The sequence below is a fragment of the Numida meleagris genome, chromosome 2 (assembly GCF_002078875.1).
Source record: "Numida meleagris isolate 19003 breed g44 Domestic line chromosome 2, NumMel1.0, whole genome shotgun sequence".
Taxonomy (NCBI): domain Eukaryota; kingdom Metazoa; phylum Chordata; class Aves; order Galliformes; family Numididae; genus Numida; species Numida meleagris.
Window position 1 is genome coordinate 73,612,381 of NC_034410.1, and position 14,321 is coordinate 73,626,701.

Consider the following 14,321-nt stretch of genomic DNA (forward strand, 5'->3'; position numbering starts at 1 on the left):
CTCAGCAGAGCTGTGCTCAATCCTTCCATCCCCTAGCTTGTATTGGTAGTGAGGTTGCATGAACCCGACTGCAAGACCTTGCGCTCGGATTTGTCAAACCTCATGAGGTTCACCTGGATCCACTGCTCAAGCCTGTCTAGATACTTGTGGATGGCATCTTGTCCCTCAGGCATATCGACCGCATGCCACATCTTGGTGTCATCCACAAACTTGCTGAGGGTGCCCTTGACCCCACTTTCCACGTCACTGAGGAAGATACTAAAGAGTATCAGCCCCAGTACTGACCTCTGGGGGACACCACTCGTCACTGATCTCCATCCAGACATTGAGTCATTTACCACCACTCTCTGGATTCGATCCTGCCGCCAGTCCTTTGTCCATTTAACAGTCCACCTATCAAATCCATATCTTTCCAATTTCCATGCTGGCCATATCACTTCCTTGTGTTTCATGTGCCTTAGCATAGCTTCCAGGAAGATCTGCTCCACAATCGTTCCCTGCACAGGGGTGACTGTCAGGTTGGTAGTTGCCAGAATCATCCTTTTTACACTTCTTAATAATGGGTGTGATGGAGCTCACAAATGTCAGTCAGACCTTTAGCTCCCAGAACAGCACGTGAAGGTAGAGCTGGCCTACGACAAACAGAATTTAGAAAAAGAGGAAGGCTGCCCAGCCCACTTTTTTGGTATTCACTTGAAGAGAAGCTCTTAGTTATTTTGAAAACCAGGAATAGGACCTTGGACTGGCTTTGAAACCTTCACATGCTGGTGAAGGACAGTTTTGTTGGAGCAGTCTTTTACTTCACTGCACCTTTCAAGAGCTATGGGGTAGCAAATCATGCTCTGTACTAGCAACTTGGATGTACTTTGTCACCCACTACAGAAGTATTGGCTTCTCTAATAGTGCCTTGCCTTTGAACTTTGAGATTTTTTTGGATAATGTCAATGCCAAACATCTTGTATACCAGAAGTTAGTTAGCTGAAATCTGACAGAAGCTCACAAGGGCAATAGCAGCCCTTGTGAAATAGTAAATAATAGTTAAAAGGCCTCTTTTATTTGGATTAAGTTTAAAGAATAAGGGATTTGTATCAGAAATACAGACCATATGCAAAGCCACTCTGAGTATTCCATAAACAAAGACCCCAAAGGGAAAAAATCTGAGAGAACATTTTGGAGATAGGATTGAATAAAATGAGACCTTGAACTGGGAGCAAAGAAATGCAGTGCCTCTCTCCGGTGAGAAGAAAACCTTAATTTATGCTCCTTTTAATTAACAAGATTGAATTAACAGACTCTATCACCATTTAATTCTTCAGCTGAAAGCAGTCTGTGTGTTCCACAGAGGGGGGGGCAGTGCTGTGGGGTAAGGTAGACAACCAAGTGCCAGTGTAGCCCATAGGGAAAGGCAAGCTTCTCCAAAGGGTAATTAAGAGGGAAAGCTTTTGTGCAATAAGCCTGCCAGGCATGCAAAAAGCTAAAATTCAATTTGTTCAGTGATACCACTGTGGAAAAATGGCAACTGCAAAACTAAGGTAAGCCAGGCAAGAACAAACCATCACATACATACAAAGAAAATGCAGCAGCCTTTTATTAGAAAATGGAAGTTTATAAATCTTTTTTGTATAAAGATGGCACACATGGATTTTGTGTTAAGGTTGGGGCAGCTGAATGAGTATTTTCTTTGAATCAGGGACAGGATTTGCCAAATGCAAAGAAACCATCATCATGGGCTGTAAGCTGTGGTAATACACGGGGCTTGCAACACAACGACCCAGCTGGTTTCAAATACAGAGAGTTACTGGCTGCCCTGATGCTCCTGGTGCCCTGCTCCTGGCAAGCCACTGAACAGGCCCTGCCTCCCTGCCTGTCCCACCTGGGGACACCCCACACTCCCAGCCGCAGGGTGCTGTTGCCCCTGAGGAGCCATGACAGCTAGCATAGATGAGAATAGGGGGAAATGTTCCTTTGAGAAATGGATGTCTAAAACTCAACCGAATGTACTTGAAGTAGTGAATGAGTTAATGGTTTGCTGGGATGCAGTCGTGTCTATGAACTTTGTAATAAATGCAGGTGTAGTAAACCTTTTCAAAAGATCCTACAAATTTGCACTGTGGAAATTCCCAGTGAAGAAGTGTGGCTCAGGTGAACCCTCTGATTTGCAGGCAACTGAGCTGCAGTCAGTCAATGCTTTGTTTTTGCCTCCAGAGCAGAACAGAGGTACCTGCTATGGGAGATTTCTGCTAGTTGATAGAGATGAGAGTGGTTGAAATCCGTTCTAAAAGTCCAGTCTTATGAAAAATGTAGCTGCTAAGATAGCACAAGAGCTATGGGAGGAAGAGATGTCTGTCTTTTGTGAGACAGTTTGGTCATATGTGAGGACTTAAGCAACTATTGGGAGAGGGAAAACACCCACAAAAGCTGGGTGAAGATGCAAGCCGATCCAAGAAGGGCAGCAGATCTCAGGAGTTACTAAAACAGGTGGGTGGGCTGGCTGAGCATGAAGCGGCCCAGCACATGCCCAAGCTGTAATGCATGGAGCCACGGGGCTGCTGGGGGCAGGGCCTGCTGAGCAGCCACCCAGCACCACACCAAGCGGAGACCTTTGGGGCCAGGAAGGAGGTGGAGCTAAGCCTCCGTCCCTTCCCGACTGAAAACTGAGCCTGCATGCATGTGAGCAGCTTCAAAAGGAAGTAATTTACCTTAGGCACACAATCAGTGAAGGAATTTCCACCGATTAAACAAAAATTGGAGCTGTGCAGCACGGCCAAGTCCCCAGATGTTCATAGATGTATGGAGCTGTGTTCAGCGTATCTGTGGGGTTTTCCAAATTCCAAAACAATTGCATAAAAAGAGTAGAAAACCAGTTTGGGGTCATTTTCAGAGCTAGGGAAAGTGCTTCAAAACCCCCCTTCCTATGAAATACAGATGCTGGAGCTTACGAACCCTGAGCAGGACTGATTCAAAGAATGGGAGAGGAAGCAGCTTGGTGGAGCAACAGCGTGAACTGCTCTTCCCCTTCCGCTCTGCTCCCCAAATCCCTCTTCCGACTCCCCTCCTGCTGACAGCTCTTTGCAGTTGTTCTAAGAAAAATCTTAAGCATTTTGCAGCCTTTTGTAATGCATTCACGCCACAAGAGAATACCCATTCTTTCTGTGATATATTTTTAGGCAGCAAAAATCTGGTCCTATTCTGTTGGTAATCGTTTCTTGTAATGTACTGCAATATTTATTTTTAAAAAAGCACAGGCTGCTCTTATTGGATGGTAGATTCAAAATTCTCTTGAATTTCAGTGGCGTTGTGCTTTGTAGACCTCCATACGCAGTAGCTAGATATTGCAGTGCATTCCAGTAGCATGGTGTCAAAGTACTTGATGAGAAGTCAAACTAACTTCATAAATACCCCAGATCTGACTCAGCCCTCCCCAGATTAGCGCTTGTCTGAGTGGGGAAGCGTTCTAGCACAGTGGTTGTGGAAAAAACCTATTCCCTTGGAAGCACGGTGGTTTGGATGAGAGCTGCAGTGCTTCCACATAGGGATTTTCAAAGTATTAATGGAGTAATTTAGGCTAACTTCACAGTGAGTTGGCGAATTCAGGTGGAATTCTCTGCAAAACTTGAGCTGTGGAGCGATACAGGGAAGTGTACACTGCACACCTGGGTGGAGAGACCCAAGGGAGGCTGCAGGGTGTCCCTTGGGCCACTTCATGGCCAACACAGAAACCAAGAGAATGTTTTTCCCTTAAGCTCGCTTTTGTAGCAGAGCTTGTAGCAGCAGCTGTGACACCTTGACAAGCTGAGCTGCACACTCACGCTTACTTCTGGCATCTAGGGCATCTGTATTAGCACTCCCATGCTGGAGCTCCCAAAGCAGTGTTGGAACCTTCCTGAGAACAAAAGACAGTAATACTGCCTTTACTTTCTTTGTGGCTGGAGCTTTTTTTTTTTTTTCCACGTGGTCCTTCCTGTAAATAAAAATGTTTTCATAAATGAACATCTCCCATCTGCCTTGCAGAGACGTGAAAAAGCTGTCCCCAAGGGGAGCTCAGTGTGCTCCCAGGTGGTGGCCCGAAGGCTGTTTGAGCCGCCCTATCTCTGTCGGGGCACACCAGGGCTGCTGCGGGATGCGTTCAGTACAGGGCACACCCGCCTCAGAGCCCGAGCACAAAATCGCAACAAACTTAAACAAGAGCTTGCTGCATACAACGAAAGCCTGCAGGTACATATTCTTTCAAGGAGCTCTAACTTTGTCAGGAACTCCTGCCTGACGGAGCCGCTTTGCGTTGCAGACCGAGCGATCGGACGGACCGATCCCTCACCCCACGCCGGCCTGGGGCTGCGCTTCGGGGGTCGCTGCCCGCGCTGCGGGCGGGGCTCGGCCCCGGCCCCGCCTCTGCCCCTGTCCCTGCCCCGTCGGTTCGGGACGAGGCGGCCCCGGGCGCGAGGCTGGAGCGTGCGGTAGGAGCTGCCGCTTCCTCCTCCTCCTTCTCCTCCTCCGGGCGCGGAGGGGCGGGCGGACAAAGGCTGCGGGCTACCGCCGGGCTCGGGCGCGATGGAGCGGCGCGGCGGCTGAGGCAACGGAGGGAGGCTCGGTGGCGCCGGGCCGGGCCCGGCACATGGTGCGCGGCGGTGGGGTCCCGGCGCTGCGCTCCGCAGGCGGGCCGGGAGGCACCATGGACAACTTCTTGGCGGAGGTGAGTGCGGGGCGGACTGTGCGCCTCTCGCTCGGCGGGACGGGAGGTCCTGGGGATCGCCTCCGGCCGCGGCGCTCCGCTCCCGGTGCTCGGCGCTGGGAGGCCACGCAGCCCCGCTTTGTGAGCCCCGGGGCCGGGGGGCAGCGCGGGGGGTGGGGGGCTGCGCGGCGCTGCGTGGGAACGCGGGGACCAGGCGGGCGCAGCTGCAGGCTGCGGGCAGCGGTGGCCCCAGGGGTGGGGGAGCTTGAGCAGCAACTTTTAGTGGGCTCTGACCGAAAATGAAATGCTTTTGGAGAATATAATCCGGTGGCGGGCTGCCTGAGCCACGCCGGAGCGGAGGCGGCGGAGGAGCGGTGGGAGCGCCCGGGAGACCCAGCGCCGCCTCCCGGCCCGGCCCGGCCCCGTTCGGCACCGGGGGATCGCCGTGACCTGCCTCGGTGCCCAACGGGAGGTGGGCAGAGCGCTGCTTCTGCTCTGCGGGGGGTGTGGGAGCCCTCAGGTGACGGAGCTGCAGGAGAGAGCTGGTGTCAGGCTGCCTGGGCTTGAGGGCTGTTTGTTGAGTGCACGTTATTAAGTAAAATCTTCCGATACAAAACACAAAGGAGTGGCAGTTCGGTCTTGGATGTAGCTGGAACTTTGCGATTACCTCGTGCATCTTTAATGGTTTTAACCTAAAAGAAGGGTGATTTAGGTTAGATGTTAGGAAGAATTTCTTTACTCAGAGGGCAGTGAGGCGCTGGCACAGGCTGCCCAGAGAAGCTGTGGTGCCCCATCCCTGGAGGCGCTCAAGGCCAGGTTGGATGGGGCCCTGGGCAGCCTGAGCTGGTGAGCGGCAGCCCTGCCCAGGGCAGGGGTTGGAGCTGGGTGGGCTTTGAGGTCCCTTCCAACCCAAACCGTTCTATGATTGTGTGATTCCATGACCTTGACAACTTTGTTATGCCAGGTGAGGAAACTGAATCAAAAGCACACTGCTGCTTGCTCATAGCAAACACTGCAAACGGAAGCTTGGCTCTGCCCTGTCTGAGCTGGCTGAGTCTTATGCAGGAGTGCTTAACTAACTGCAGCAGCCTGCCTTGCGAGTGAAAGGGACTGGGTACAAGTGCGGCTGCGTCCACGTGCGTGCAGTGCTTGCGGATCACTGGCACAGCCTGCAGCCGACCTGGGACTGCCAGTGGATGGTGTGCGATTGTTTTAATGACACCCCTCACCAAAGCAATCCTGCTATCAAAATTTTAAATGCAGGCTAGTCATCTGCTCACTGGGACAGCGATTAAGCTGGAGAACTGTCCTTTGCCCTCGTGGAGCAGCTGCCTTGTGCTGTCTGTACTGCTATAGTCCCACAAGAAAAATAAAACTAAAGAGAAGCGATCTGTTCACCAGAATGGCAATTAGTCACATAAAAGCAGCCTGTACACCTTGCTGCTTGTTAGCTCTTCGTTTGTCAGACAACAAAAGTTCTGTCAGGTGCAATAAGAGGTAAGAAATGCAGGATTAACTTTCAAGAAGCCTGAGTTAAGCAATAATGGCTTTTTAACCCGTGGAGGATGCAGCCCTCACCTTTCAAAGCTTGCAAGCTGTGAGCAGTGTGCCGGCATTAGCTGAGCCCTGCAGAATTAATCTGGCGAGTCATTTGCTCTGACACAAGGTATGGTAGCATGCCCTACATAAAGATGAAGAAGGGAGCTAATGGCTTTGACTCCCCTATTAGCCAAAATTACTTGCCTGAAGCAAAAAGCAAGTAAATTTTGCTGGGCTGTGTTGGTATTTCGGCATATATTTATGTTAATCTGTGGCTGCCGCATGCAAACTTTGATCTTTCTTAAGAACTTTTGCTCCCTTTCAAGGTGTTGATATTACTTTAAAAGATCAGTAAATATAGCACCTTGACTTTAATCTGCATCCAGAGCCCCACCCGGGAGTATAAACATTTTCCTTCCCTCGCATATGGAAATTACGTATGGAGAATATAACGCACAGTGGCAGAAATGCTCTGGGCCTGACCCAGCTACCACAGAACAACTGGTGCTGGAGGCGCTGGGCCGAGCCACTGGCTGCTGGTTGACTTTGTGCGAGGCTGACATCCTGCAGCTGCTCTTTATGAAAATATTTACTGACTTATCTGAGAGAATTATTGTCCTCATTAAAATAGGTTCTGGTGCTCGCAAGAAAGAGGAAACTGGGTGAGAGGAGCAGGTCTCGGGACTGATCTGCTCTTGCTCGACAGTGACATATGTCTACTGATACATTTGCCTTTTTGGAGAGAAGCTGCCAAGTGAGAAAGACACAGGCCGGCTTAAAGAGAATTAACCCAACACTTAGCAGGGAGTGTTGCTTGGTGTTACCAGGGAGCCCCGCTCAGTGTGTTGGAGAGTCGAGTGTGGCTACTGCACACAAGCATCTAGAAGGTGTTCCAGGGAAAAACCTGCGTGTCTTTTTTTTTTTCCCTCTGTATTTTTCCATAGCTAGGTGCTGATTGTACCTACTTTTAGTATGTTATGATGCTCTCTGTAACAAAGTTAGGAGATTGCATAAGACCTTGCTTGAGCATATAAAAGTTTGCATTGCAGAGAAAGGGTTCCTGTCGGTACTTGCTGCAGTAAGTGAGCGGTAGGGCACCTCCCAGCTCGTGCTGCTCAGCTGACACCAGGCATCCGTGGCATGGCAGCTTTTGGTTATGAATGTTTCTGTCCCATTTCTACCTGTTACTATTTCCTATCTCTGGCTTTTATTCTTACCGGGTGACAGATTGCTCTCAGTAAAGACTATGGCTCAGAAAGTCAGCCCTGGAATGTACCTTCCAAAATGCTTTTATTGCTGGAAGATATAAAATCACTATCTTCCAGCGAAATTAATAATAAAAGTTGCATTTTAAATTCAGAAGAGAAGTGTTTTGGGAGATTACTTAAAAATATCTTGGGCTAGTCATTGATCTGTGCTAATGTTTGGTGTTTGAAAGAAGATCAGTGTTGGAATCTGAACTTTTTCAGTATATTCAGAGTCTCATTTTCATGCCTAAAGTGTTAAAATGAGATCTATAATGAATGAAAATATCGAAAATGTGGATGTGTGCAATAGAGCTGTTTGGATGGGTTGCTCAAAACAGCCTGAACAAACAGGTCCCATATGTTTGACGAACAGCTAGGCTGCTGTCTTAAAGTTGAATTCGGGCTTCTTTCTTTGTTGGAAAGTGTATCCCTGCTAGAAGGGGATGTGTGGCATGAGGGAAGGAGGAAATGCATCACGAGAGAAGCAACACAAGGAAATTTCATACAGAAGAAATGGGAGAGGGAAGTTCAGATTGCCTTTTTGGCAGCTGAAGTTCCCACGCCAGGGAAGTGGATGGAGAAGTTGAGCAGGTGCTCTTTTCATGGGGGAATCGCTTTGCCCTGCATATACAGCATGTCCCACTGAGCTGTCGTCACTGGCCTAGTTATGGGAGGTTGACTCCTTGGGGCTGCCAGCACCAGTGTGCAGACTGCAGGAATTGGTTCATGTCATTGCTGCTGAGCTTAGAAGACAGGATTTTTCCTGTTATTTATCAAAGCTGAAAGAGAATGGGGGGAGAAAAGTTCTGTCTCCTGCCTTTTGTCTGCCTTGTCTCTGGGTTTTAGAAGGACAAGGTTTTAAAATCGTCATCATCATGGAGATCCTACTGATGTTTCTCTCACGTTGTGCACAGGCTTATGTTTTTATTTCTAGTAATATTGCTGGAACTTTGAGTTCACAGAATCCTAGAATCACAGGATGGTTTGGGTTGGAAGGGACCTCAAAGCCCACCCAGCTCCAACCCCTGCCCTGGGCAGGGCAGCCCCCCACCAGCTCAGGCTGCCCAGGACCCCATCCAACCTGGCCTTGGGCGCCTCCAGGGATGGGGCACCACAGCTTCTCTGGGCAGCCTGTGCCAGCGCCTCACTGCCCTCTGAGTAAAGAAATTCTTCCTAACATCTAACCTAAATCTCTCCTCTTTCAGTTTAAAACTGTTCCCCCTTGTCCTATCAATGTCCTATCACAATCAGACTGTGTAAAAAGTCATTCCCCCTTCTGTTTATAAGCTCCCTCCAAGTACTGGAAGGCCACAATGAGGCCTCCCTGGAGTCTTCTCCAAGCTGAACAACCCAACTCCCTCAGTCTTTCTTTGTGGGAGAGGTGCTTCAGTGCTCTGATCATCTTCATAGTCTCCTTTGGACTCAAGCCTTTTCAGGCTGGTTTCCTTAAGGTGTGCAGCTGAAAGTGCCTGAGAAATGCCCTTTTTTTGGCGGGGAGGGGGGATCCCAGTGTGTGTCCTGAAGGACCAAGCATTAAACTTCCCCCACTGGGAGGGATATGTGATAGAAATACCTTCTGAGGCTTTGAGCTTAACTTCAGGGGGCTGTCAGAGGTGATACCTGCCAGGGCTGAAAGCTCTCATTTTAGATACGCAGCCTGAGGAGAACTTTGCCTTTCAGTCCAATGGGGAAGAGTCTCCATCCTTTACGCAGTGACATGGAGCTTAGGTTTCTGAAGGGCTTGAGTGCCACAGCCCTGCCAAGGAGTTGTGCTTCTTTTGGCTGTTATATTGGCCATTTTTTCAGAAGTTTCTGAGGCGTGAGTACTTCTTTAATTTACTTGCTGTTGTTTTTTAAAGTTTAAAGCTGATGATTGTTTTGCCAACAATTATTTTATGTTAATTGGAGAGCATTATGTTTTGAGCAGAGAACATTTCAAGAGGGCTCAGGGCTCCTTGGGTCAGAACAAAAAGCAATTTTTTTTGTGGATTTGTTTCTCTAAGTCAGGAAATCATGATCAGCTTATTGGTAACCCGTCATCTCCACTGCCTACTACATGTATTTCACATGTGCCTTTCATAAGATGTATTTGTACAATTGAAGCATAGTCATAACTGGGCTGGAGCCTAGCAGCCCCGCTGGCACCATGAACATTGTAAAATGACACAAGAGTTCTCTTAAAGCTGTAAAGCATAACTGTTGGAATTAGCAATAGAGGCTTTATGTTGTGCAGAAATAGCTCAAGGGTTTTTTTGGTTTTTTTTTTTTTTGTATGTTCAGTCTGATTTCAGCTACAGGAGGGCTGTGAAAACCTCACCACTACAAAAATTATGCCTGCTTCTGTGTATAATTATTTACCTTCTGGTGATACCTAATGGAAATGGCTACATTTATGTAATTTTTCCAGAATTGTATATTCTTGATAGTAATTCATGTGTGAACTATTTTGCTCAGATTTTCCTTTTAAAGTATATTTTCATTTAGACAGGATTTTTGTTGTTGTTTTTAAACAGGGAAAAACACTACAGCTGCAAATGCTTTGCACCTGCATGCAATTTTCAGGTTTCCACTTTGCTGTGTGGAAGCAGGCAGGCAGTGTACCTCTTCAAGAGCTGTCCTTGGTCATGAGGTACCAACTCCATCACGTGCCCACTGCTGTGCCAGCCAGCCTGCTCCCAAGAAGGGCTGATAGAGATTTCCTGGTGTCCTGCAGTCTCCAGGCAGCCAGAGGAGGCCAGGAAGGGGCCAGGGCTCTGGTGAAGATCTGACATGTGTTGGGTCATCTACTCCTGGCTCTAAGAGCGAGAAATCCAGGCAGAGTTTGCCTCTCTGAGTGAAATCCTTAGGATTGCTGGTGTGATGCCATGGGGTTGTCCTGCTGGTAAATTCCAAGATTATTTTATCATCTGGAAGACGGGCATGCTCTTCTTCTGATTTCCTGAGGAAGAGCTTCCTTCAGTGCATGGTTGAAGAGCTATAGTTTGCTACCTGTGTTTGTTCTGTGTTGCTCTAATGGAGTTCATGTAGATTCAGTGTGGTTTAACTGCTGCCGTGACTAACCTCAGAAATCCTACAGCCTCCCAGTGCTGTCATTGTCCCAGTGTACTGCAAAGGATAGAAGGAAAAATTTGAGGCCTTTCATCATATTGTAATCTGGTTTGGTTGTACCACTGGGATGATTTTTAGCTGAATCTTGGCTTTCAGCTTGGTGTGACTATATTAGTCTCTCATGATTCTATTTTTGAACATACTCATGGAAAATTGGTGGGTCCTCAACTCTGTGTGCCTATATGTAGATATGCATTTCTGTATGTACTTATGTGGTGTCACTTAATCAGGCTAGCCTCTGATAAGTGAACAGCATGTCTGTTTTTTGATGTTTTTTTTTCCTTTCTTTTAATATCAGGAGTGAATGTGGATATCAATTAAAAATACCATCCAGCAATAGAAATGTTTTTGGGTACCTCTTGGGTTGATATAGCTCCAGTGCACGTGTTGGGTCAGAAGGAGGATGGTGCCATCTCCTGCGATGTGCTCTGGCAGGAGCAGCAGCTCCATCCTTTCCATGCACAATGCAGTAAATGCAAGCCTGTCTGATTCCATGCATCCTGTTCTACAGAGAGCTGGGAAATGTGTCCTCTGGGCAATTTGATCTCACAAACCCCTTCAGCCACAAGACCGGTATTTCCCCTAGTGAATCACAGCTCCCAGCTGAAGTCTGAGTTAGATGTAGCTTTGGTTGGAGCTCTGGTGAAATGCAAGCAGTGAAAAGTAACTAGAAATTAAGACTTTTGCTGAGGGGGGAAAAAGAGAATTACCACCCTTAAGTCACTAATTGTGGCTACAAGCTTGGGGATGCGACCTCAAAACTGACTAGACTGATTATAACTTCAGGCTTGTATGAGAGGGTCATGACTTTTACATTCCTGCTTCTCTTGATCTTCCAGCTATTTGTTATTGTGTGGCATCTTAATTTACTACTGAGCCTTGGAAGAGGATGGCTAGGTGTTGGGGCAGCAGTTCTGGGCAAGTTCCCAGTTGGGTATTCTGGGTTTTGCTTTACTTCTTTTTTTCATTACTTATGATTTCCTAAGATAGCCCATGAATGTCTGAAATTTGAGCATTATCCGCTGGTCATATTAATTGTAATGCAACAATGCAACTTTGTTTTGGGCAGCCAACCAATTAAGAAAAGTTAATTGGATTATCCTTTTAGCTAGAAGTCTATTAAGTAGCTCAAACACTCTGTGCTTTTAAAGATGTGTCTTTTTAAAAAATTGGACTGCAGAACGAGGACTGGTATTTGCTGTCTTCCAGGTCAGTCCTACGAAGTAAACTGTATCCATGCTGGAGAAGAAATGACTGCTTTGTTACACAGGAAATTTGAACATTGTGTGTTGGAAAAGTATCAATAGGAAAAGATTACTAAGATTATTGGTATTTCTAAATGTACCTGGAAGAAGTAGTAGGATGTTGAGGGAGAGTGTCCTGTCCAGTCCTAGATTCATTTCTGCAAAGTCCCTAATCAAGATCGTACTTCAGATAAAAGTTTATGCTTCTTTTTGGTGCCTTATCCTGGATAGATGTTGCATGTCCTGCAGCTGCTCCATAGGGCATTGCTCCTGGGACTTCACACCTGATGTGGCTTACTCCCTGCTTAGGTGTTATTTTCCTTTGTGATCAATGGAGTGTTTATCAGTCTAACCAATAGAAACCTTTCCATTTGGCAGAAAAATTAGAATTTTTTTTATCTGCATTGAAATCTCAAACATGAGTTATGTTGGAGGAACTTGCTAATGCATGTTTTTCCTCGTTGAACTGCTTACTGGTAACAGACCTGATTATGGTTCACATTTGAAACCTGGCAGAAATCATTGTGTGGTTTTACTGACCAACGTTGTTAACATTTCCATTTTGAGTAAACTCTTTTGTGGAGTGGCTTAACACACGGTTTCTATATGAGATCTTGTTATTGTTCCTAGTGAATGGCTCTGTGCTTAGTTATTTTTTGCAAAGAAAAAGCAACCATATTCAGCCATTGGGGGGGAAAAAAAAATAAGAGCACTCCAGCCCTTTTAAGGCTTTGAGGAAAGCTTGGCAGTTTACTCTTCTGGATGGAAGAAAGTATTCAAAACTGAAAGGTGGTGGTAATTTTTATAATTTTGTGAACTTGCAGTGAAAATTTGGATTATGAGTAATACATCTTAAGTTGGATTTCTTATTCATCTCAGTGGCCCTTCCTCCAGTGGGTAAATTGAAACAAGTTAGAGCAGAGCTCGTATTTGGGCATCCATATGATATCTTTTACTCTTTCTGGGATTAGTGGCATGCTGACAAGTGAAGGGAAGTGTCCCAGAGGACAAGCTTTGTCGATGTCCCATGCCATTCAGTATCCTGCCTGACTTCATAGTTGAATAGCCTTCCTGTAGTTGTATGTCAGTGCATTTTTTTTTTATTTTTATTTTTTGCAAATAAAGCACATACATACATGTGCAGCATATACTTCCTCTGCTTTAGTGGGGCATTTTGCCTGGTTTGTGTTATCAAGCTATCTTTTTGAAAGTATGTAATCCTTATCTTTTGGAGAGCCTTGCTAGAGATTTTTGAGTAAGTACTGAGCAAAGGTGAATGTTGAAGAGTTCTCCTAGATTAAATCTTTCTGTGAAATTATTTGGGTTTTGGTTGTGTTTTATCCCAAAGACAGAAGGAAGAAGGAAGAAGTGAGAGAAGCTTAGCAGCAGGCCTCAGGAGCTGAGCTGTATCTTCACACGTGATCCTGGCTAATGGCACACAAAGGGTAAACCACTGTGTTGGATGGCTCAGGAAATAAAAGGCTACATGCACTTTGATGTGTTAGTGTTGCTTCTTCCTATATGTTCCTGAAAACTATTAATAATTCCTTATTATAGGCCAGCGATAGAAGGGTGTGTTAATATAAGTCTCACTTTGTTTTGTTTTGGAGAGTGCCCTCACAGGAGGTGCCACATGCCTCAGCAGAGGGAAACACTTGGTTCTCTTTCCCTAGGGGGCATAGCTGCATTCCCACCCTGAGCGAGTTTACCCAAGGGCTTTTCCTTATGGCTTGTCTGTCTCTTCGCTGGGATTGGGCTGAAGCTGTCATTAACTTTGGCTGGAATTACAAAGCTGAGTATTTTTGAAAGTTGTAGTTGACGTCAATACTGCAAGCCCCTTGGTCTCCTTCCTGTAGAGCCTTGCACACCTTCAGAGGGCAGTAGAGAAGAATTCCGTGAGTTCTGCAGCACCTGGAGAAAACATTCTTTTAGCTCTTGATGCAGTGCTGGATTCTGAAAATAGTACTGCTGTCAATCTTGTGTTTTTTTGTATTGTGCAATATATATGTAAATGCTCTTTCTTTCTGAACTTGATATAGGAAATTCAGAATTTATCTGGAGGGATTCTCATGCCTTCCCTTTGCCTTCAGACAAATTGGCCCTGATTTTGATGTCAGGAGATATGAGAAGTTTATTCCTTGTTTTGAAAACATATTAATGTTTACAATATTAAAAGAAACAGATTATTTGGTCCTGTTTTAGTTGCTGTTGTTTAGTGTGTCATCAAAATGTTTACCCAGGTGAAGTTAACTGCATTTGTTGAGAGGTGTGGGATTGTTTTCCTTACAGAGTTGTCTATCCTGAGGAAAAGCCAAACCCTTTTGTTCTACAAAGCTGTGCAGTTAGCAGTAGCAGAGGACTACATAAAGTGATCACTTCTGTTTGACCACTTCAGCAGCTCAGAAAAGAACTGTGTATCTTGGTTAGGCTATATTTTTATTTGCATCAGGAAGAAGCCAAGTTGGCAAGGCTGTGGGGTTCATGCCAGGACAAGAAATAGACGGGGATTCTGTA

The 14,321-nt window shown here is 46.4% G+C and overlaps 1 protein-coding gene across 1 annotated transcript in view; it reads left to right on the plus strand.

The window, feature by feature from the left end:
• Window positions 4,424–14,321, plus strand: part of MYO10 (myosin X) — a 154,537-nt gene continuing 144,639 nt past the window's right edge. The window contains exon 1 of the mRNA XM_021386465.1: window positions 4,424–4,690. Within this exon, the coding sequence (XP_021242140.1) occupies window positions 4,613–4,690 (78 nt within the window). The 5' untranslated portion in view covers window positions 4,424–4,612. The remainder of the gene's footprint in view (window positions 4,691–14,321) is intronic.